This window comes from Pleurodeles waltl, chromosome 6, assembly GCF_031143425.1.
Source record: "Pleurodeles waltl isolate 20211129_DDA chromosome 6, aPleWal1.hap1.20221129, whole genome shotgun sequence".
NCBI lineage: Eukaryota > Metazoa > Chordata > Amphibia > Caudata > Salamandridae > Pleurodeles > Pleurodeles waltl.
In genome coordinates this window covers 285243500-285266859 of record NC_090445.1, presented here as the reverse complement: position 1 = coordinate 285266859, position 23360 = coordinate 285243500, and the positions used below count along the sequence as shown (strand labels likewise).

Here is a 23360-nt window from a genome sequence, read left to right as displayed (position 1 = left end):
GCGCGGTCGTATCGAGAGCTCACAACTCAACAAAGGCCTGCATGGAATTATTCGACGAACTGGGTCTCACTCTGAATTTGAACAAATCAAAGATATAGCCAACAAGAGTAACAACCTTTTTAGGGGCAACGATAGACACAATCAGGCACAAGGTCTTCCCTACATTGGAGAGACAAGCCAAGCTCATTTCTCTAACAGAGTTCAAAGAAGAAAGTCTCTTTTAGTACGCAGTTACTAATCGCTACTGGGGATGATGTAATCTTGCATTCAACTAATTCCATTTTGTCGCCTGAGAATGCGCCCCCCCTACAAAAGGAATTAGATCTCCAATGGATTCAAAAAGAGGGCTCATTCAACGACTTGATCACAGTGACTCCTTGCATGATCGAAGCGCTCAACTGGTGGTCAGAACAATTGAACATCGCAGTAGGTCTTTCTTTTCTGCCCCATTGACCCCCGTTGGTCATTACCACGGATGCCTCACTGGAGGGATGGGGGGCGTACCTTCAAGATCTACAGGTCAGCAGAAGGTGGAGCAGCTCTTTTCGAAAATATCACATCAATTTACTAGAGTTGAGAGCAGTTCTTCTGGCTCTGCAGGCTTTCCTCCCCAGAATAAAACAATCTGTAGTTCTCATAAGAACGGACAATAAGACAACAATGCATTACCTGAACAAGCAGGGAACGAAGTCTCTTCTCCTATCTCGAGAATCTCAAAATATTTGGAATGGGGCTATTCAAAATGGGATCAGTTTATGAGCAGAACACCTTCCAGGAAGGCAGAATGAGACAGCAGACACCCTCAGCAGACTAACATCCTCCTGTCAAGAATGAGAGCTGAACCAGGAGGCGCTCAACCAGGTCTTCAAGAAATGGGGAAAGCCCAACCTAGATCTCTTTGCAACTCTGCAGAACACCAAATGCCGCTTTTATGCAAGTTGGGATCACCATCCGGGATCGTGGGGGGAATGCCTTTTTGATGGCAAGGTACAGAATATTTGCTTATGCTTTTCCACCCATTTCCCTGATTTCAAGAGGGCTCACAAAAATCAACAGAGATCGTTGCAGACTAATCCTGATAGCTCCATATTGGGCTCGCCAACATTGTTTTTCAGAACTGCTCCTGTTCTCAGAGAAAGACCGTATTCCACTGAAAGTCTCACCACAGCTCCTAACAAAGAACAAGGGTCAAGTCTTGCATCCGGACCCCAAATCACTAAAGTTATCAGCTTAGCTCCTGAACACAATAAGTTTGCCCATTTAAACATTCACCCCGAATGTAGGAAAATACATTCAAAGGCCGAGACGGATAGCACAAACAAAACATACTCTCTGAAATGGAAAAGGTTTTGTTTATGGTGTCAGAAAGAACAGATTAATCCACTATTGTCGCCGTCAGAGGAGATATTGCCCTATCTCCTCCATCTGACATCAACGGGGTTAGCTCATGCATCCATCAGAGTGCCCTTGGCGGCCATATCTCGTTTTAGACGTTCTCAGACATCTCCGTCTTTATGGTCCTCTAGGTTGCTAAAACAGTTTCTAAAAGGACTCTGTCGAGTTTTTCCGCCAGTAAGACCTCCTCCACCCTCCTGGCAACTCAACACGGTTCTATCTCAGATTATAAGACATCCATTTGAACCCATTCACAAAGTGGAAAGTAGCTCTTCTGGTGGTCCTTACTTCTACTAGACGCATCAGCGAAATCCAGGCTCTAACCATTCTAGAGCCTTTCCTTCAATTTAAACATGATAGACTGATACTTTGCACAAACCCAAAATTTGTTCCAAAAATTCCAGCAGACTTTCACATTAACGAGTCTTATATCTTAAAGTCTTTCCTTCCAAATCCGTCACCTCCAGCAGAAAGGGCTCTTCATTCGTTAGACATCAAAAGGAATATTAAGTTTTATTTGGAGAAAACCAAACATTTTCGCAAGTCAAAACAGTTATTTGTCGCTTATAGCACCCCGTGAAAGGGCCAAGCCCTTTTGAAACAAGGAATAGCAAAATGGATAGTAGCTGCTATAACGTTTTGTCACCAAGCAGCTGGTAAGCCTTTACAATCCTCAGTAAGGGCACATTCCACAAGATCTGTCTCAACATTGATGGCACTGTTCGCAGTTGTGCCCCTACAAGACATTTGCAGAGCGGCCACTTGGAGAAGTGCACACACATTTACAAGACACTACTGTCTGGATGCCATACCTCAATGAGATGTAGCGGTAGGACGGGCGATCCTGCGGCATCTGTTCCATTAACGGTGAGCTAACTCTACCTTCCTCCATCCTTCTTTTCTAGTACTGCACATTGCATATTTTAATAGTTGTACTTTGTATGAGGATATAGTTGTTGTCAGACATTAATATTTATGCTCATAAGTAACAGCATATTTACAGGTTAGAATACTATTATGCCTTTACAGATAAGATAGCTATCTGTCAGTAATTCCAATTATGTATTGTCCCGGGGGAAGCTCACCTTTTTTACTTTCACAATCAACTTTTAGGAAACGCACTAGTGCTTAGAAAATCTGGAAACCGGAGCTTCTCTCAGGACGGTTGTAGAGGTTGGGGTTATCCGATTGGTTAATGCTTCAGTTTGGTCCTTTTTTACATAAGGACTTGAATAGATTACTTAAAAGTAGAGCTCTAAGTTATTGCTGTTATGTCTTTGAGGACATTGTCTTTTCTAAGGTACCATGGACTCCCATCTCAATGACGGGGAATGATTCAAGCATGTGAATCTATGAAAGATTCTAATACTGGAGAACTATAATTACAGGTAAGTAACTTATTTCTTTTTGCAAGGATACTGGCATTCCTGCTAAATTTTAAATGGTGTTTCGTCGTCATTCGGAGTGGTAAGAAGATCTTACAAAACTGTTTGCCTTTTCGAATATCAAATTCATTTAATTTTTAAATAATGAACCCTCTTGGTTCTGTCTAGAATGAAAGTGTGCATTTGAAGTTGTAACATCAAAAATTCATCTCCCACTCGGTCTGTCCAAGCGATAGGGTCGTAAGTTGTATCTGCAGTTGTTCATTCTGTTTGGAGATTATTAGTCTGGAGATTGATTAAGCCTAATGTATTATATGTTTCTATTTGATAGAAGCTGTATATAGCTCTCCCCTGTGTGTATAGTCCTATTGTCACTTTGGCATACACACTTGGTGAATTTCAGTTCAAAGGTGCACCCTCACCAATTACTTTGTCCTGATGAGACCCCATATTACACAGAGGGTCGAAATATCATCGACTGAGCTATAACGAACTCTAAATAGCCCCATGTTTTGGGACTGCAATGGACATTGTTTACTCCTTTTTGTAGAGTTGTTTATGTCACTGGTTCAAGTTAGTGGGACCTTTTTCTGTTGAACTCTGAACTGAATGTCTCTAATCAGATTAAATTATTTTGTGCAACGAGAGAGAATCCCCTCTTTATCTGCACTTTCTGTTGTATTTTTATTTGCCAATGTGTGTTATTTATTATCAATATTTAGGTATCAAAGAGAAGAACAATAGTGTGTGATGAGGTGGAGGTTATGTACATGTGCCATGGAACAGGAGTGATCTTGCATCATTCACCAATGATTTCCCAAAATTATGAGAAAAGCCAGTGGAATGATATTGACAGGTTGAAAGATTTGTGAAATTTTCACAGGTGTGGATTGATCTGAATACATTATTTGACACTGTTGTCCCAACTGACCTGTGGACACAAGGTAAGATAGCTGTTCAATGGCCTGAGGTGGAACCAGCTAGAAATGCGTTGACAAAGGATCCTTTATCCTTGGTAATGAAGAAATATCAGGAGGTCATGACATTCCTGAAAGGGAAAGTGCCTCTTCCAGATGTTGATTGGGTCAAAATTGACAGAACGACTCAAGAATCAAAGGAGTCAATCCATGCCTACTATGAGAGATTGTTGCAAGCAATACAGTAATGTGGAGGCGCTAGAAGCCATTTAGTGTCAAGGTTTTTGACAGGGTTGAGGCCAGAAATAAGTATGATGATCCAGGAACATTTGATCTGTTGGCAGAATACTTCTATTGATAAGATGTTGCGTTACGCAAAATACTGCCTTGATGAGATAGAGATGAAGCAGAAAATGCTTAAGGGGAAATTGATGGTCACTCAAATGAAAGCAGCTCAAAGAACTAGCCAAACACCTCTAGCTATATATAGTGTGGGCACACTGCAAGGTGTATACCAGCAACCACAAAATCCCATGCAAGTTAGAGGTTGAGGTGTCCCTATAGTTACGGGTACAGGAATGGATGTAAATAGTCTAAAAAGATCAACTCCGTGTCACATCTGCAACGGTACCATCGGATAATGACTGCCTTGTAGCGTTTCTAGAGCTTAGAGAATGTCTCTGTCATGCTCCGGCTCTAGGGGTGCCCTATTATAACAAATCTTTTGCGCTTTTCTGCAGTGAGAGGGAGGGCTGTGCTCTCTCAGTGTCATCTCAGACACATGGAAATGCTTAGAGACCTGTTGCCTATTCTTCTACCACATTAGATCTTCTTGTTTCCGGCTGCCTTAAATCGATAGCTGCAGTCCGCACTAGTACAGAAAGTTGTGAAAATATTGTTATTGGTCACCCATTAACTGTGTATGTGCCACACTACGTTGAGCTTTTGTTGACTAGAACCTGAACACAGCATCTCACAAGCAGGTGACTTACCAAATACATGACAATGGTAACTATCAAACGCTGTGGGGATCTGCATCCTACCACCTGTTGTCAATATAAAATTAGGAGATTGCTGAAGATTGTGAAGGGGATCACGATTGTCTTTATGTTATCAAACTGTGTACCAAGCCGAGACCGTCAATACGAGATGAACCATTATCCGAATCTTATTATGTCCTCTATGTTGTTGGTTCATGCTTAAGAGATAGTGGAGGAAGTCTGAGAGCAGATTATGCTGCCTGTACACTTTCTGGAGTTGTTGAAGACTCCTGGCTTCAAGGAATATTCTCTGCCCGAGTAGCCAAATTTGTTGCTTTTACTAGAGCATGTTGTGTTTCTGATCAATTGAAAGTGACAATCTTTACTGATAGTCAGTATGGCTTTGGTGTCATTCATGACTTCTTAGGACAATTGTGGTCTCAGCGAGGCTTTATGACATCTTCTGGATCTCCGATCTGGAACAGCAAACATGTGAGAAACCTCCTTGATGCACTACAATTGCCCAAGCAGATTGCAGTGGTTAAGTGCCTTGCACATTGTTCTGGGGAAGATTATGTGACTTTGGGAAATAGTTACTCTGATGAGGTTGCAAAATGGGGCGCACACCATGCTTGTACATTCAATGGTGAATTCACAAATGAAGGAATAGCTGAGACTAACTTTAACCTCTTGACACCTGGGATGAAGCTTCAGGAGGAAGGAACAACAAAGTTGGGTTAGAGCAGGTTGTGTCAAGAAAGGTGATGATATTTGGGTTTCGATGGCTGGATGACCGGTGTTGCCAAATAATGTGTTACCTCCTATAGCTAGACATTTCCATGGCCAGCTCATATTGGAAGGGGCACTAGGGTGAGATTGTTTAGACAAACTTGGTCTAACCCTAATTTCATGTTGATGGCTACATAGTTGTGTCATAGATGTGTTGTGTGTCAACGAACAATGTTGGAGAAAGAACTGCAGTTACACTGAGATAACATAGGAAGGTCAGGAGGACTGTTTTAACAGGATACAAATGAATTTCATTGAGATGTCTGTGTGCAATGGATTGGGGTATGGTTTGGTTGTAGTGTGTATCTTTTCCCATTGGGTTGAGGCTTACCCAACTAGGCAAAATGATAGTCTAATTTAGGTAAACTGTTACTGAGGGAACTCATTTCTAGGTTTGGCATCCCAAATTCTTTGGAATCAGAGCAAGGACCTCATTTCAACAATGAGGTCCTGAAATTGTTGTGTGGAGCTTTGCAAATGGAGCAGCGATTAAGTTGCAGTTATGGCCATGAGGCTTCGGATCTTGTGGAGCAGGTGAATGGCACGCTGAAATCTAGACTGGCAATAGTGTGTGCTTCAACGTCTTTGAAATGGCTTGATGTGCTACCTCTTGTGTTAATTAGTCTGCAGAGTGTACCTGATCGAAAGACTGGATTGTACCTCCATGAGGTCATAACAAGGAGGGCGATGAAACTGCCAGCAGTTCCTGCAAATGCACTTGAGGATATTACTGCTGATATGGTTGTAGACTATTGCAAAAGACTAGCTGATGTGGTGCGTCCTGTGTCTTAGGTTGGAGCAGCCACAACCCCTCTGTATCGAGAACAATGCCATGAACTTAATCTCGGCGATTGGGTCTTGGCAAAGAAACATGTCAGAAAGGTGTGTTTAGAACCTTGTTAGCGTGGGCCTTAACAGGTGATCCTAGTTACAGTCCCTGCTGTAAAGTGTAGAGGTCTTCCCAATTGGATACACTATTCTCACACTTGCAGAGTTGAGTGTCCACTCGAAACCACAACGCCTGTTCCGGAAGAACCAGTGATGCAAGAGAGATGACAAGAGCAGGACAGACAGGCTGTCGGGGACAAAATGAGTCAGAAACAGCACTTGATCATGCTGAAGGGGGTCTTGAGCAAGTCATGAATGAGATCAAAACAGAGACAATCAAATCATGCCCTGTGGTGTATGATTTAGACTCAGAATCAGACCCGAAGAAGGAACTACTGATGTAAAAAAGCGAGTGGAAGCTGGAGACCGTTGGCTCAGAAGAAAGGAAATAGGGAAAATGTGTCTGCCTAAAGAGCGTGTGCCACCAACAATTGCTGAAGAAACTGAAATCTCTGATCTGAGTGAAAGTAAAGACAAAGGTATTGCACTGAGAAGATCAAAGAGAACAAGAGTGCCTAGTCGTAGGTATTCTTCACCAAAGTGGACCTACTTTGCATATGACACAGTCACAGATTAAGAGATCTGGGAATATTGGGATAGACATACAAGTTTGATTGAACCTTCATAAACTGTTTATGGTAGTCAAGTCATATCCTGAATTTTCGGTGAAATCAATGAACTTGGTTTGTGTACAGATCAGGGAAATTTGATGATTGGGATGGAGAATTCAGAAGACCTCCTAGGCCCCAGTAGAATAAACAGGGTTGTCATTTAGAAGAACCCACAGTAGGGTTAGGGAAGTCTCACGAAGATTTGTGTGTTGTTGATAAATGAACTTTGAACTTTCTTTTGTTCGCATTACTGAAACCAATGTAGAAATAGCTTACTGCTGCTGTGCTTATCTGATAATTGATTTGATCTTAAAGAGCAAATTGAACAAAATCAGACAATTAGACAGATATATAGATATATAATAGGTGCCCGTTTGTTTATTTTCTTTATAACATTAGCAGTGTTGTTAGTAGGAGCGTTTTCCACTACTTGTCCTGTAGAAGGGGAGATATCTTCTAGGGTTTCCCAGAAAGCTTTTAATCCTGAAAAAAGCAGTAAATTAGATGAGAAACCATTACACTTAGATACATCTGGGGAGAATATTCTGTGAATGAAGGCAAGAGGTTGTTATGTCTGCACTCAACTGCCCGCTTTTGTTTCAGAAGGTATTACCTATCATCATATTGCTGTGACTTTTGGGATTTCATGTAGTCTTTTGTTGCTTTTGTTTTATGAGACAGGACATTGATTTGATATGATTTAAATCTTTCGGAAATTCCTATCCTAGATCATTTGAACCAACATCTAGCTCCTTGGGAGATAAAGATAATTGCAAAATGTTTTAAACCAATTGCCACAGACACAATTTAATCTGTATATTATCAGACGTTGTACAGAAATTCTTAAACTTAGTTGAGGACAGAACGAGGGAACTGGAAGCTAGTTCCAAACTAGATGATACATTTTGTCATCAAAGTAAGTGGACCAAAGAAGAAATAGACCAGTAGCTGGAAATCTAGCTGCTTTAGCTCTAGATAGGAAACATAAGCTCGAAATCTAGCTGCTTTGGCTCTAGATTGGAACCATAAGGGAAAGTTGTGTACTGTGATGGAAAGATCTGATGCTGACAATGTTTTTGTGGGAAAAAGTGAATGTGAACACACTTTTGAAGTGCGAGGAATCTACAAGTTATATCTAGATAGAGAAGACGCTGTTATCCCTGAAGTTTATTTTTTTGTGGAGAGCATACTTATTTCAAACTGCCGAAAGGATGGTATGGTACATGTTATTTGGAGATTGTTTTCCCAAGATTTATCATGTAGTACACCTTATGATCCTGTTTGGACTCAAGGGTTTAAATCTAAACGAGGTGTCAGTGCAGGGGAAGTGGTAGGTGACATCTTTGGTGCATTGATTCCATCTGTGGCAGTGATTTTGAATGATTTAAAAATTAGAAGGTTGTCTTCTATGGTGGATAAATTAGCCGCTAGTACTGCTGGAGCTTTATTGGTTGTGGATACTGAAATGATAGCGAGCAGATAAATTGTTTTACAAAATCGACTTGCATTACATTTGTTGCTTGCAAAAGAGAGTGGGGTCTGCTGGATGCTGAAGGTTCCACAATGTTGTACCTTTGTTCTGGATTAAAATAAGGATTTGAAAAATATATACAGAACATTTCAGGGTTGACAAAGGTTTTGAAGGAGCTGAGAGCGACTGGTGCATGGGAAGCTATTGGAACTGGATTTTCTGCTAAAGTCTAGTGGTTTGGGAATTTAGGAAGTGGAATTGTAGGTTTTTTTGTGAGCCATTGTTGATTATTTCAAGAGTAGGAATAGCTCCGCTGCTTGGATACAAAACTTTTCAGAGAAGGAGGATTCAGAGCGTTCTGAAGAGAAAGAGAGCAGATGTTGAATTGGAAGATAGTCAATGTAAATATTATGATGACATGAAGCGTTTGTAGGAGTCAAGGTGAAAACTGTTCAAAACAACCAGGTTTTAGAGAGTCTTGTTCAAGAATGAAAGGGATTTAGATGACTCTAATAGTCACCAGAGGGAGGATTGACAGAGCATAGCTTGGCTGTGCCACTACGTCTCTTAAAACATGAAAATGAAGCAGTGGGTATTTTCTTATATAACATGAAGAGATGCTTTCATTTAACGTGATGCACTGCAACACATGAGTCAATTGCACAGGTAAGGTTCATGCATGCCACGTTTTGTCGGATGTTAGAAAAGTACACTTATTAATTAACTTCAAATATTACAAATCATGAAAGTCTGTGTTTATACAATACTACTTTTCTTCTCATATTATACCCATTATTACATTCCTTCGACATATATTCCCTTACTATGTACTTGCATATCTATTTATTTATTACTCTAGTCCTCCTGTACTAGAGAAAAATAAAATAAAATAAAAATAAAATCTATAAATAAAATTCAAATTATAAATCTAAAAATATATATATATTAATAATAATAAAGAATAAATAAATTAAATTAAAATAATAATAAATGTGTGTATATATATATATATATATATATATATATATTTAAAAAAATATAAATAAAAAATATTATATTTTTACTCTCTTGTAAGCTTTACTTTGTCTACCCATCACCATATGTCATGTCTCTATCAATCTATCCTCCATTCCCACTATGACTAATCTCAAATCCATTCTACTACTTTCATCTCCTAAATAACCCTGCCTAAGCTCTTCCCTCCTCTTCCACATCTAACTCACCCAAACCTCAGTTTACTACAATGATCTCTCAAACAACCCTACTACATTCTCCCTCATTTATCTCACCTTTAACTCATCCAAAACCTCTCCTGCTACTATTATGTCCGTAACCCTTTCCACAGACTCTTCCCTCCTCTATCCCCCCTTTAGTCATCCCAAGCCTAAATCCTATTACTATAAACTCCCAATTAACACTTCTGGATTCTTCCCTCCTCCACCCCTCCATTACTCCAGTCAATCCAATTAACAAACTCACATGTCTGCGGCTCAAATTATTATTTCCCTATACTAATCCACCACTAATTCCCTTTGGGTTCCGGAGTAGCGTGCTACTCGCCGAAAAGCGCTTTGATGCCTCGTAAGGGGTAGTAAACGTTATATAAATACTATTACAATACAATACAATCATTTTGAAAGAATGTTAGTGTATTTTAGAAATATTATTCTTTATAATAATTTTATATTTAGACATAAGAGCGACATAGGGGCAGATGTATAAAAAAAAACAATTGCATTTCTTAAATAGTGAATTTTAAGAAATCGCTATTTAAGAAATGCAAAATGGTATTTCTTAAAATTCGCAAATGCTATTACTGAATCGCAAATAGAATTCAACCCCATTTTCACCTTTGCACCTGTAGGCCCATAGGTGCAATTGTTTTGCATTTCCCAAATTTTGAATTCCAGTTAGGAATTTGCAAATTAGGAAATGCAAATCCCAGGGTTCTGGGCCCCCTCTGCTGCACCCCAAAACATTTTTTACAGACATGTGAAGCACACACCTGCCTTAGGGGCATGTGTGCGCTACATGTCAATTTTAAAAATGCATTTACAATGCATTTTTAAAATTTGCCCAATACGTATTTAGGAAATGCTTGATACACGTGCTTTGGAAATCGCAAATAGGAATCCTCTATATGCGATTTCCAATCTAGAGAATCGCAATTTGCGATTCTCTAAATGGGGTCGCAATTTTTAGGAATCGCTATTTTAGCGATTCTTTAAAATTGCACAACGAATGCCTTTCATACATTGTGAAAGGCATTTTTGCATTTGCAAATGGCCGAATTTTGCGATTCGCACTGTTTGCGAATGCAAAAAAGCTTGAAACATGTGGCCCCTAGTATTCATTTAACCTGAAAAGTGCATTTGTGTCTAATTAGCTTGGCTGGAGTGAAGCTCCATATTCTTTCTTGTGTTCTAACCTTCAAGGTGAAGTTTGCTTTTTTGGATGTTTTCATAAAGCTGCAGGTGTCAGGATCTGGGACCGAAGTAATAGGGAGCTCATTGTCAGGAAGATAAGAAAAGGCAGAGGAGCGTTTTTCAAAGACATGAGGTGTAACCTGTGTTGGCAGCTTTAACTCTTGTGAAATTTTAAAGCTTGAGAGTGTACCAAGGTCAACGCTAGAACTTCAGAAGTCTTAAATGTCAATTAGCAACTTGTGATTTGTGATTATGTTTTTGAACTGAAATAGGTATTTGCCTATGAAATCACCCTCAGAAGAATCAAGATTTAGGTGTGGTTTAGTTGGTGGTACTCTCAGATTCCCTTTGTCTTTAGCTAGAGCGGGCCTTACTTAAGTACATCGATTGAACTTTAATTTCTATGTGGATTCATGCCGCCATTCCTCTCTGTTAGTTAAATTTCATATTGTGCAACGTGTTGCTTCTCCTTTGGTTATTCTGTACATTTATAGTATGATTTTTTGAGACTCCTCTATGTAAGTTTGACTTTGAGTCTGAAATAAAGCCCTTTGAACTACAAGTTTGTCTCTGGAACTAAATGTGTGACCATCAAGTTACTCTGTAATTAATTTGAATAAATTGATGCATTGTCTCCTCACTCTTTGGAACAGAGGAGAAAAATTAATTGAACCCCGGATTTAGAAATAGGGCCCAGTGATGGATCACAGGTATAACTTTGAGTGCCAATGATAGGTCTAGTAAGAGATAATGGGGGTCATTCTGACAGCCACCGACCACGGGAGCACCGCCAACAGGCTGGCGGTGCTCCCACGAGCATTCTGAACCGCCGCGGTCAGAAGCGGAAAGTCGGCGGTCCCCCGCCGACTTTCTGCTGCTCGGGGGAATCCTCCATGGCGGCGGAGCGCACTCCGCCGCCATGGGGATTCTGACACCCCCTACCGCCATCCTGTTCATGGCGGGAAACCCGCCATGAACAGGATGGCGGTAGGGGGTGCCGCGGGGCCCCTGGGGGCCCCTGCAGTGCCCATGCCAATGGCATGGGCACTGCAGGGGCCCCCGTAAGAGGGCCCCAAAAGTATTTCAGTGTCTGCTTTGCAGACACTGAAATACGCGACGGGTGCAACTGCACCCGTCGCACCCCTGCAACTACGCCGGCTCAATTCTGAGCCGGCGTCCTCGTTGCAGGGGCATTTCCTCTGGGCTGGCGGGCGCTCTTTTGGAGAGCGCCCGCCGGCCCAGACGAAATGTTTGAATGGCCGCCGCGGTCTTTTGACCGCAGTGCGGTCATTTGGCGGCGGTACCTTGGCGGACGGCCTCCGCCGTCCGCCAAGGTTAAAATCACCCCCAATGACTCTAGAGAGACAAAAGGGAAAGTGTGATATTATTATAATAAAAAAGCAAGCCCCCATTCCCAGGGAAGCACTGAGTGCGAGAGGCACTCCAGCCATGGCCCACTTCAGGAAGACCCCACCTTGTGGATCAAAAAGTCTTACTCTGTGATCTTGGATCTTGTTCCGGCTGTTTAATAAAAACTTCAGTGAGTCAAAATTAAATCGTCGAATGTATCACTTGGCCTTTTTTCTCAGAAAGGACTTGCGTGTTTCTGAAGTATGCAGCCTAAATCGGTTTACTTAGAGGTAGCACCCATGCACGACTGCTTGTTTGTTCTTGCGTTAAATAACAAACACAATCAGAGTGAGGTATTATTGGCAAAATATTGAGCTGCAAAGGCATTACATTATTTCCTCATGTGTTTCCTTCCCCTCAGAAACCTTGCGGATAATAAGCTGACAAAATTTACTAATGGAACATTTGAAGCATGGCACGGAATGCAGTTTTTGGCGTCTTTGTAAGTTTTCTTGCCATTTGCACTAATGTATGAGAAATAATAGTGCAGTATTTATATCGTTATTATGGATTATGGGGGTGATTCTGACCGCGGCGGACGGCGGTCGCCGCCCGCCACGCGGTTCCCGCCGAAAGACCGCTCCGCGGTCAAAAGACCGCGGCGGTCATTCTGGCTTTCCCACTGGGCTGGCGGGCGACCGCCGAAAGTCCGCCCGCCAGCCCAGCGGGAAACACCCTTCCCACGAGGACGCCGGCTCAGAATTGAGCCGGCGGTGTGGGAAGGTGCGACGGGTGCAGTTGCACCTGTCGCGAATTTTAGTATCTGCTAGGCAGACACTGAAATTCCTTTTGGGGCCCTCTTACGGGGGCCCCTGCAGTGCCCATGCCATTGGCATGGGCACTGCAGGGTCCCCCAGGGGCCCCGCGGCACCCCCTACCGCCATCCTGTTCCCGGCGGGAGAACTGCCAGGAACTGGATGGCGGTAGGGGGTGTCAGAATCCTCATGGCGGCGGAGCGCGCTCCGCCGCCATGAAGGATTCTCAAGGGCAGCGGAAAGTCGGCGGGACACCGCCGACTTTCCGTTTCTGGCCACGGCTGAACCGCCGCGGTCAGAATGCCCAGCGGTGCACCGCCAGCCTGTTGGCGGTGCTACCGCCGACCTCCGCCATGGCGGTAATTACCGCCAGGGTCAGAATGACCCCCTATGTGTCTGAAAGAGTGAATATAGAAAAAGGTATACATGTTCTTCTAAATGGTATAATGATTAGTGTGATATTCAGTGCACATTTCACCTTGATAACTTCAAAGATTTACTTCCTGCTTGTGAGTTTGGTTACAGTCACAATACTAAAACTTTTTTTCCAGGCCTTAGGGTTGCTTTAATAATCAGTATGAGTATCAGATTGTTGGGTATTTGTGATATTTCTAATTTACATTGGGCAAAGAAAATCTATAATTTGATTAGGAACACTTTGTTTCAAATTGGTTGAGTCAAATATTAAATTAAAACATTTTATGAATGAAATAGTTCACGATATTTCATGATGATATTAACAGATCAGATAGCTGAAATCATCAATAAATATTTCTCTGTGTCGCATGCCTTTCATTGTCATGAAATCTCCATATAATTATCTTAATGATAACGTGTGCCAATCCTATATTAAGGTATCTTTAACAGCCCTACAAAGGCGTCCCTTGCTCAGATTCATATGGCTCATGCAGAAGAATATTTTATTGATTTTTACATAGCAGGTCCCACCCATGGAATTGTACAAAGAACAGTGGAGGTCGATGCCCATCATCATTAACATTGACACGGACAACCATCACTGAAAACTTTAACACATAAAAAGCTTTATCGAAGAAAACAGTTAAGTTCCATGTTAATGCTTCTTTTGTTTCCATTCCTTTTATTAACATGCCGATCCATCACATGTGTGAAGCTGGGATGATAAATTAATAGCAGCATTTCTGAAGGATGCCTCTTCCCACATGTTGCTCACCATACGAATATCCCAAGCAGTGCTGCCAGGTGTGCTATGCGGCTCCAGTCATAACTTCTGCTGCCCAGACATGACCACACGGACTGTATTATGCTGCCTGGCACGCTGGCATCAATTCCTGTTTTTCCACACCTAAATGATGTAGGTCCAGCCGCCTCTTTGCTTCTTACCAGTTTCTTTTAACTTTGTCAGCAAGCAACTAAGTCAAATGTCAACTCCTCAGGTGTCAGGGTTCAAACAGTGTGGCAGATTTTATTCCCTGACCCCCTCAACCCTACGCCATCATTTGTATGTAGAGCCTGGTGCCTGATGATTGTCCCTAGGCTTACCATATGTGTACAAGTCCCCTTCCTCCTCCAAGAAGAGGTCCTACTCCTTGACAGCACCTTTCCCTGACCGTCTGGAGCCTGTTGAGAAGTTTATTTTCTATATGGGATTCTCTTTTATGGGATGTGTTTTACTTTGGAACTCATTCATAAGATGAAGAATCTGTGAAGAAGTATTCATCAGAAGAGCAAGTTTCCTTAACACTTTTTGATGGATATTATACCTCATAGATTCCTCATACCATCCCTCCTCCCCTTCTGACGTAGTGATGATGTGTAATAAGAGCCCATGGTATTGTAATGGGTGGGGTTCTGTTGTAGGTTTGGTTACTAGCATTTCTGACCTTGTGTGTGTCCTTTTCCACAAGGTTCAGTTGGGCATGGGAAAAATGAAGGAACTGATGCCTGCATGTCAGGCTGCGTCATACATAGTTGGTGTTGTCCTCTCATGTGTGGTAGAATCTGCGACTGATGGCTCTAGGGAGCTTCTGTTTTCAAGAGTTTCCAGAACTAGTCTGATCCTTGGAATATTTATAAGGGGAGGAATCTACAAGCAGATGGAGTATTCTATTCACCAGAAAAGCATTATTGGAGGCTAAGTAATCTTTTTTTTTTCAGCCCTCTTCATATAGAAATAACACAAACTTGAGGTATGTACCTTAAATGAGCTCAGTGATTTGCTTAACCTGTTAACTGATCTTCTAGACGGCATTATTCAGTATCCTTTGGTAGAAGCCCACCAAACATTTAGATTAGTTAAACGCCTGGCAGATGCCTTAAAATGGTCTCATTTACAGAGCATATTCTAAAACGTTGTCGGGTCTCTGTCAGGGTTTTTAAAGCCAGAACAACAAAGAAACAGAGCGGTTTAATTCGTTATTGTCTAGGTCAAATTATAAAGCACACCAAGAACCTAAGCTATCACTTAACACAGCTTATACCTGTTAGGGGAAGTTTGAGGTGTGGTTCGCAGGGCCCAAGACCATCCAGAGGTTAATGGGAGGCGATTTTCACATTGGTACCAGTGAAGTTAAAACACTGGATTCAAGTTCGAAAGTGCACTTACAGCATTTACTAAATCCCGTTTTGTCTCACAGTGTGCGAAAGTGAGCTAATATTCGTGGTGAACATGAATTGGACCACAAACATCGTTTCAGTACTTTAAACCTGTGTCAACCCCTTAGTTGCTATGGCACATACAAGAAAGACTTAACAAATGAAAATGTGTAAACTACTTACTAATAACAAAACAATTAAACAATCAAAATGCAATAAAAATCCTACAACCTGTTCTGAAAAATAGAAATGTAATGATTAAAATGACAATAAAACAACAAAATTGCTATGAATTTTTTATGATTTAAGACAAAAAGTGCCAGAAAAAGTAAAGTCCCAATCAGCAGTCACAGTTTGCAGTTGATCAGGACCTATGTGCAATATCAGGCTGACTGCAATGGACTGTGGGTCAGATACACCAAACAGGCTCATCCCGTTCAAAGATTCTCCTTTCTAGCTTAGTCCCTGAAATGGATATCGAAATCCTCCAGACAGGCTAGGTTGCAAACTTTATCTGCAGTCCTTGCAATTACATACACATATAGTACTCTGGCAGAAGCAGCTTACGTTCTTTAAGTTAATAGAAACACAGAAAATGTTCCGGCAAGCTATAGACAATTCAGTAAAGGTCACCTAACCGACATCTTAACGTTCCATGATTCATCATAGGAGATTTAACCATACCAGAGTAGGTAAATACCTCTGTGGTGAACTCAACCTATAAAGGGAGTTCTCAGATAAGTGTTTTACTGGAATAGTGCAGGGGTCTAGTCAAAATTATCGTGTGGATATACCGAAAGAATGTTTCCTTCAATTATTGCCAACTTTCAGTATCGTATAAACCCAAGGACAGGGGTAAACAGAGAACTACCATGGTGCAGTTACTCTAAAACTTAGACATGTTTTGACTGAATGTACAGCCCATACAGGTAATCAGCCTTCTTCAGGGTTCTTGTCCTTCCCTGCCTACTTAATCACACATACTATTCTTACTAATGAGGCCTAATGTTCTCATACCTGAAGTGTTTTCTCCATTGGGGGAACACACTAACTTAGCATACACACTAACAGGGTATATTCAAGCTCACCTCGTCAGAGAGAAAGGCAGTTCCCTATAGTAACACAGTCAAGGGTAAAGCTGCTGCTAGTGCACCTGTTATCCTGTCTACTGGTCACCAAAGTCCTCTCGAAGCCAGATAGCCACTGAAGCCACTTGTTCTGGCAGGAAAAGCTCAGAGGGGGAGAAATTCAAATTTTGCATCCGACATAGTCCCTGTGTTGGGCAAATACTTTTTGTGCCTTCACCCGCTCAAGATTTGTACCTTAGTTTTTCTTTATGGAACTCAGAATTCTTCAACAAGATAAGCCTGAAGCACTAGCTGACTAAGTGGTATTGAATTAAGATGCCTTTGACACGAGGTTTGATAACGGTCCGGAGGTCTTGAATGTCCAGATATTTTCAAAGTCCCAGCTTTTCGAAGTTTCTGAAGCAGCTCTCTTGGTCACTTTTAATGCTTGCAGGACCTATGAAACTTAGTACTTAGGTTCTAGCACCCACTCCAGCAGATGCTACCAGCAGGGTCCAGTCCAGTTCCAGTTGGTAGTGATCATCTTGGAACATCAGGGAAAAGGCCTCTTGCAACTTGTTCTCTGACTCTAGCCACACGGAAGAACAACCATCTCCCCCTTGGAGTCCACTTCTTAGTCCAGGGTAAATTTGGGAGCAGGTCCAGTCCTTCAGATTTCTACACATGTCTCCAAGAGCAAGTCCAGTCCTTTTCTGTCTTCTGCAGGTCTTGATTGGCTGTGAGTGAGGTTCCAGTTTCACTAGCAAGTGGGTTCGGGTTGACTCTTGGACACACTCTGTCCAATGTAAAAAAGCTTCCCAGAGGAAACATTTCCCACATTTGCAGCACATCTTGTTTGGATTACTGTAAACTATCCAACAGTGCACTATTCCGAGCCAACGTAGCACAGTCTTTCCGTCCCTGTATGGAGCTTGTGAGCCAGCTGGGGGTGTTTTTTTAAAAGAAATTAGCATTCCCCTCCTCTTCAGCTACACCAAACTGGTTTTGGGACCAGCTCTTCCTCCCACTAGCCTGATGCCTACCAAGTGACAGATGGCCTATGGAACAACAGGCTTCCTTTCCTCAGGTATCCCTTTACACGTAACTGTGAATGGGCAGGTCTTGTCCTGGTCCTTTTCAACCTAAGGAAGTTTCTGTCCTTCTTGGCCTGAGAAAATTTACATTCCTCCCCTCCAGGTCTTCATGCCTGAAAGCCTAAACCTTTTTTTCTGATGGATACAACTACCTGTGGATTCCTCACCTAATGAATACTCCCACTGCACCAGCATTCGACGGAAATCTTCTTCCTAGCTTCTGCACGTCGACGAGGACGTCACATTTGCCCACGCGACGCCGTCTGACGTCATACAGGCAATAAGAGGTCCTCGCCGACGTGCCGACGTCAGTTCCCTTTTTTCCGTACCATTCGAAATGGTTATCTTCGAGGGAGCTACTGTTGCTGTTCGGCAGTTACAGTGTGTTTTTGGCTGTGTTTTTTCTCTGAGGTTACTATGTCTCAGAGGAAGTCAGGTTTTAAGCCCTGTCGAGAGTGTGGGGGCAAGATGTCGGTTACGGACCCACATTCGGACTGTTTGTGGTGTTTAAGTTCCGACCATGATGTGGCCAGGTGTGATTCATGTCAGCATATGAATCCGAAAGCCCTGAAGGAGCGAGAGGCCAAACTTTTTATGGCGAAGTCGAAGAAAAAGGAGAAGAGACACCATAGAAAATCCTCCTCGCCGAAGTCTCATCGGTGTCATTGAGACTCCCGCCGCCGGTCGAGTAAGGAGAGGTCTCGGTCGAGGTCACCATCGACTCGGCGTCGTAAGCCTTGGGAAGTCAGTCCCACAGTCACTCCTCATCCATCGACGCCGTTGCCTTCTCCAGCCTCGCCGACTTCACCTGGTTCTTCGGGCCAGCCGCCTTCAGTATTTGAGGTGCCACAGCCTCAAATGTTCTCTCCGACGTTGCAGACGTCGAGGCCGGCGTCGGTGTCGCCTTCGATCCAGGCACCCCAGTATCCGGCTTTTCCTGCCCCTGGAGCCAATAATACTGCATTTTTAAATGCAATGTTTTCCATCTTTCAGCAGATGGCTCCAGGTGGCGCACCGGCTGGGCCTTCGGGTCCTTTGGCTTTTAGCTTGGGTGCTCCGGCTCCGCTGCGACCAGCACCCTTCATGCCCTTTCTCCCCCTGGGGAACGTGGGCTCGGCGCCGGTGTCGGCTCCGGTGGCTCCAGGGACTTCGGCTCCGGAAGTTTCGACTCCAGCGGCTTTGGTGTTTCGGCCAGTGACGCCGTCTGGGCCTTCTGCGACTCCGAAGCAGTCTTCTCTTCATCCGACTCCTGGTTCGGCGCCGAAGCTTCCTGTGGCGCCTGTTGACCCGGCGTCGGACGGATCCGGTGATCGGCGTCGTTCTTCGACATCTGCTGACGCCATGTCGACGCCGAGGATTGAGGAGAGGCTGCACTCGAGGAGACGTGCTCTCCGTCTCTTGGAAGAACAAGAGTATCAGCAGATCCTGGAGGAAGGAGAAATTGAGGACTCTGGCGAGGGTCTTCATGGGCTGGACACCGCTAGTGGCCTTGATACTTCCCCTGAGTGGGACTGGTCATCTCCAGGGGAGTATACTCAAGAGGCGGCCACTTTTCATGCTGTGATAAAGAAGGCAGCTAACTTCCTGGAACTGCCTTTGCCGGTAACTGAGGCGAAGCAGAATCTGCTGACAGAGGTATTACATCCGGCCTCTACATCAGAAGAACCTCTTTTGCCGTTTAACGAGGCGCTGCTGGAACCTGTGTTGGAGGTCTGGAAGAAGCCGGTATCTTCCTCAGCTGTCAATAGGTCTGTGGCCAGGAGGTATCGGGCTGCACCAATTGACCCTGGCTTTCTTACAAGACACCCAACGCCTGAAAGCTTGGTGGTCCAGGATTCCTGCTCGGCGAGATCTGCGCCTGGGTCTTTTCCATCAGTGCCATCGGATAGGGACTCCAAGAAGATGGATATGCAATCCAAGAAAGTGTTCTCGTCATGTAGCATGGCGTTAAAATCTACCAATGCTACGTGTATTTTAGGGAGGTACATTTATGCTCTGATGGACGAAATAACATCTACGCATACAGAGGTTCCTCCAGGGCTGTTGAATCTCGTGTCAGACGCTCAAGCTGCTGCAACCCAGGTTATCCAATCTGGGTTGGACACAACTGACTCGGTGGCTAGAGCGATGGGCACGGCTGTGGTTACGAGAAGACAGGCTTGGCTTCGCAACTCAGGGTTCTCATCAGATGTGCAGTCGACCCTGTTGGACCTCTCTTTTGATGGGGACAAGCTCTTTGGTGCCAAGGCAGATTCTGCCTTGGAGAGGTTTAAGGAGAGCAGGGCCACGGCCAAGTCGTTAGGATTACAAGCCACTTCTTCTACTTCCTCCAGATTTTTTAGGAGGTTTCGAGGATTTGGTCGTGGCTCATCCTCTTCCTCCTTTCGGGGGAAATTCCAACAGCCTACCTCTTCTCTCACCTATAGATCCTTTAGAGGGAGGGGTAGGGTTCGTACCAGGGGAGCCTCTCAGCAGCACTCTCCCTCTTCCTCTTCCTCTGGAGGGGTGCAGCAGGGGAAGCAGCCTTAGGCTTCCACCAATTCCCACTCACTCCTCTCCTGTAGGGGGAAGGTTACTGTATTTTCTTCACAAGTGGGAGGTCATTACATCAGACGCCTGGGTTACCAGCATTGTGAGAAAAGGCTACACCCTTCCCTTTCGGGAGTTTCCGCCCCCCATCCCGCCCCGCCCATCTTATTGTTCCTAAGAACACCTCCTGTTGTTAGAACAGGAGGTTCAAGTCCTCCTTTTAAAGGACGCGGTGGAGTTGGTTCCAGAGCAGGAAAAGGGTCAAGGTTGTTATTCAAGGTACTTCCTGATTCCCAAGAAGGATGGTCGGTTGAGACCAATCCTGGACCTAAGGATCTTGAATTGGTTCCTCAAACAGGAAAAGTTCAAGATGCTGACCCTAGCTCAGGTGCTTTTGGCGCTGAACAAGGGAGATTGGATGGTGTCTGTCGACTTGCAGGATGCTTACTTTCATATCCCGATACTCAAGTCGCACAGGAAGTATCTCCGTTTTGTGGTGGGGTCGCAGCACTATCAGTTTGCGGTCCTCCCGTTTGGTCTTACTTCGGCACCTCGAGTCTTCACGAAGGTGATGTCGGTGGTTGCAGCAGAGCTCAGGAGGAAGGGGATAGCAGTATTCCCTTACCTGGACGACTGGTTGATCAAAGCCAAGTCCCCGGAGCTTGTGTTGCATTATCTGCAGTCGACAACCCAGTTGTTGTTCGACCTGGGCTTTTCGGTGAACGTGCCCAAATCTCACCTAGAGCCCTCTCAGCGCCTCCTGTTCATAGGGGCAGTACTGGATACAACATTGAATCAAGCATTTCCTCCGCCTCAGCGGATTCAAGACATTCAGGCGTTGGTTCCAATGTTTCAAAGTGGAGCGGTCATTCCAGTCCTCAAGGTCCTACGTCTGCTCGGTCTGTTTGCCTCCTGCATACTGTTGGTCACGCATGCTCGCTGGCACATGAGGGCTCTTCAGTGGTGCCTCCGAAGGCAGTGGTCTCAACACAAAGGAGATCTCGAAGGTTCTGTTAAGATCTCCAGGGATGCTGCCACGGATTTGAAGTGGTGGATTGCGGACGACAATCTTTCCCGGGGAAGGCCGTTCACGCAGCCTCCACCAGTGACCACGGTCATAACGGATGCTTCCACTCTAGGGTGGGGAGCTCATCTGGGGGACCTGGAGATCAAAGGGCTTTGGTCTCCACAGGAACAGATGTTTCATATCAATCTGTTAGAGTTACGGGCTTTACGTCTGGCTCTCAAGGCCTTCCTCCCATCCCTTCGCGGTCAGTCGGTTCAGGTCCTGACGGACAATACTACCCCAATGTGGTATATAAACAAACAGGGAGGGGTGGGGTCGTACCTTCTCTGCAGAGAAGCTCTTCGACTATGGTCCTGGGCAAAGGACCATCAGATTTGCTTGGTAGCAAATCATCTGGCCGGAGTCTTGAATGTACGTGCGGACAGTCTCAGTCGCCATTTCTCGGCCGACCACGAGTGGCGTCTCCATCCAGATCAAGTCCGTCTAATCTTCCAGATGTGGGGGTTTCCTCGGATAGATCTGTTTGCCACCCTGGAGAATTCGCACAGCCCGTTATTCTGCAACCTCCAGTATCCGGTGCAAGGAGCGTTGGGGGACGCGTTTCAGAGAACCTGGTGCGACCAGTTGCTTTACGCGTTTCCCCCCATACCCTTGATTCCTCGAGTGTTGAGGAAAATTCGCCAAGACCGGGCCCAAGTAATCTTAATTGCTCCGGATTGGCCAAGGAGGGTGTGGTATTCCGACCTTCTCCAACTCTCACTGTGCCCTCCGCTCCGTCTCCCTCTCAGGGCAGACCTCCTCTCGCAGTCGCAGGGGCAGGTTTTACACCCCAACCTCCAGAGTCTGCACCTTCATGCCTGGAGATTGAGCGGGGCAACCTGAGTTCCTTTTCTCTCCCGCCTGATGTAGTGGATGTTATTTTAGCGGCCAGGCGACACTCCACTAAATCTATCTACGCTAATGGGTGGTCTAAATTTGTGGTATGGTGTGGAGAGAGACAGATTGATCCCTTACGTGCTCATTTGTCAGATGTTTTATCTTTTGCTTTGTCTTTAGCACAGAGGGGTTGTGCAGTGGCTACTGTTAAGGGTTACTTGTCTGCTTTGTCAGTCTTCATTTGCCTTCCAGACCAGCCTTCGTTATTTAAATCTCCTATAGTACTTAGATTCTTGAAGGGCCTTATGAATACATTTCCTCCAAATCCTTTCGTTATGCCTCAATGGGATTTGTCCTTGGTCCTAACTTTCCTTATGGGGTCCCCTTTTGAGCCTATGCATTCTTGCCCCTTAAGATTGTTAGTTCTTAAAACAGTTTTCCTGGTTGCTATAACTTCTGCAAGGAGAGTGAGTGAGTTGCAGGCTTTATCTGTAAAACCCCCTTATACAACTTTTTATGGGGATAAGGTGGTGTTGAGGACCAAGGCTGCTTTCCTTCCGAAGGTTGTTTCACCCTTTCATTTGGCCCAGACAATTACTCTGTCCACGTTTTATCCTCCGCCTCATCCTTCAAAGGAAGAAGAGAGACTACATCGCTTGGACCCAAAGAGGGTGTTAAGCTTTTACATAGACAGGACGAAGGATTTCAGGCTGGAGGATCAGCTTTTCATCGGATACGTGGGAAAGAGGAGAGGAAAGGCAGTCCACAAGAGAACACTCTCCAGGTGGGTTGTTCTTTGCATTAAAATGTGTTACTCTTTGGCAAAGAAGGATCCTCCTGATGGTATTAGAGCTCATTCCACCAGAGCTAAGTCGGCCACTTCGGCCTTGGCCAGAGGTGTTCCTGTGGTCGACATCTGCAAGGCCGCAACTTGGTCGTCCCTTCACACTTTTGCAAAGCATTACTGCTTGGACTCTGAGGTCAGAAGGGACGGCCATTTTGCACGGTCAGTGCTGCAGGATTTCTTGGTTTGACCATTCAGGCACCCACCACCGAGCGCGGTACTGCTTTGGGACTCTATTCATTAGGTGAGGAATCCACAGGTAGTTGTATCCATCAGAAGAACGAGTTACTTACCTTCGGTGACGACTTTTCTGGTGGATACA

The 23360-nt window shown here is 44.3% G+C and overlaps 1 protein-coding gene across 1 annotated transcript in view; it reads left to right on the top strand.

The window, feature by feature from the left end:
* The window catches only part of LOC138301524 (slit homolog 2 protein-like), a 348568-nt gene that overhangs the window by 281127 nt on the left and 44081 nt on the right, over window positions 1-23360 (top strand). Inside the window, exon 5 of the mRNA XM_069242038.1 lies at window positions 12634-12714. Within this exon, the coding sequence (XP_069098139.1) occupies window positions 12634-12714 (81 nt within the window). The remainder of the gene's footprint in view (window positions 1-12633; window positions 12715-23360) is intronic.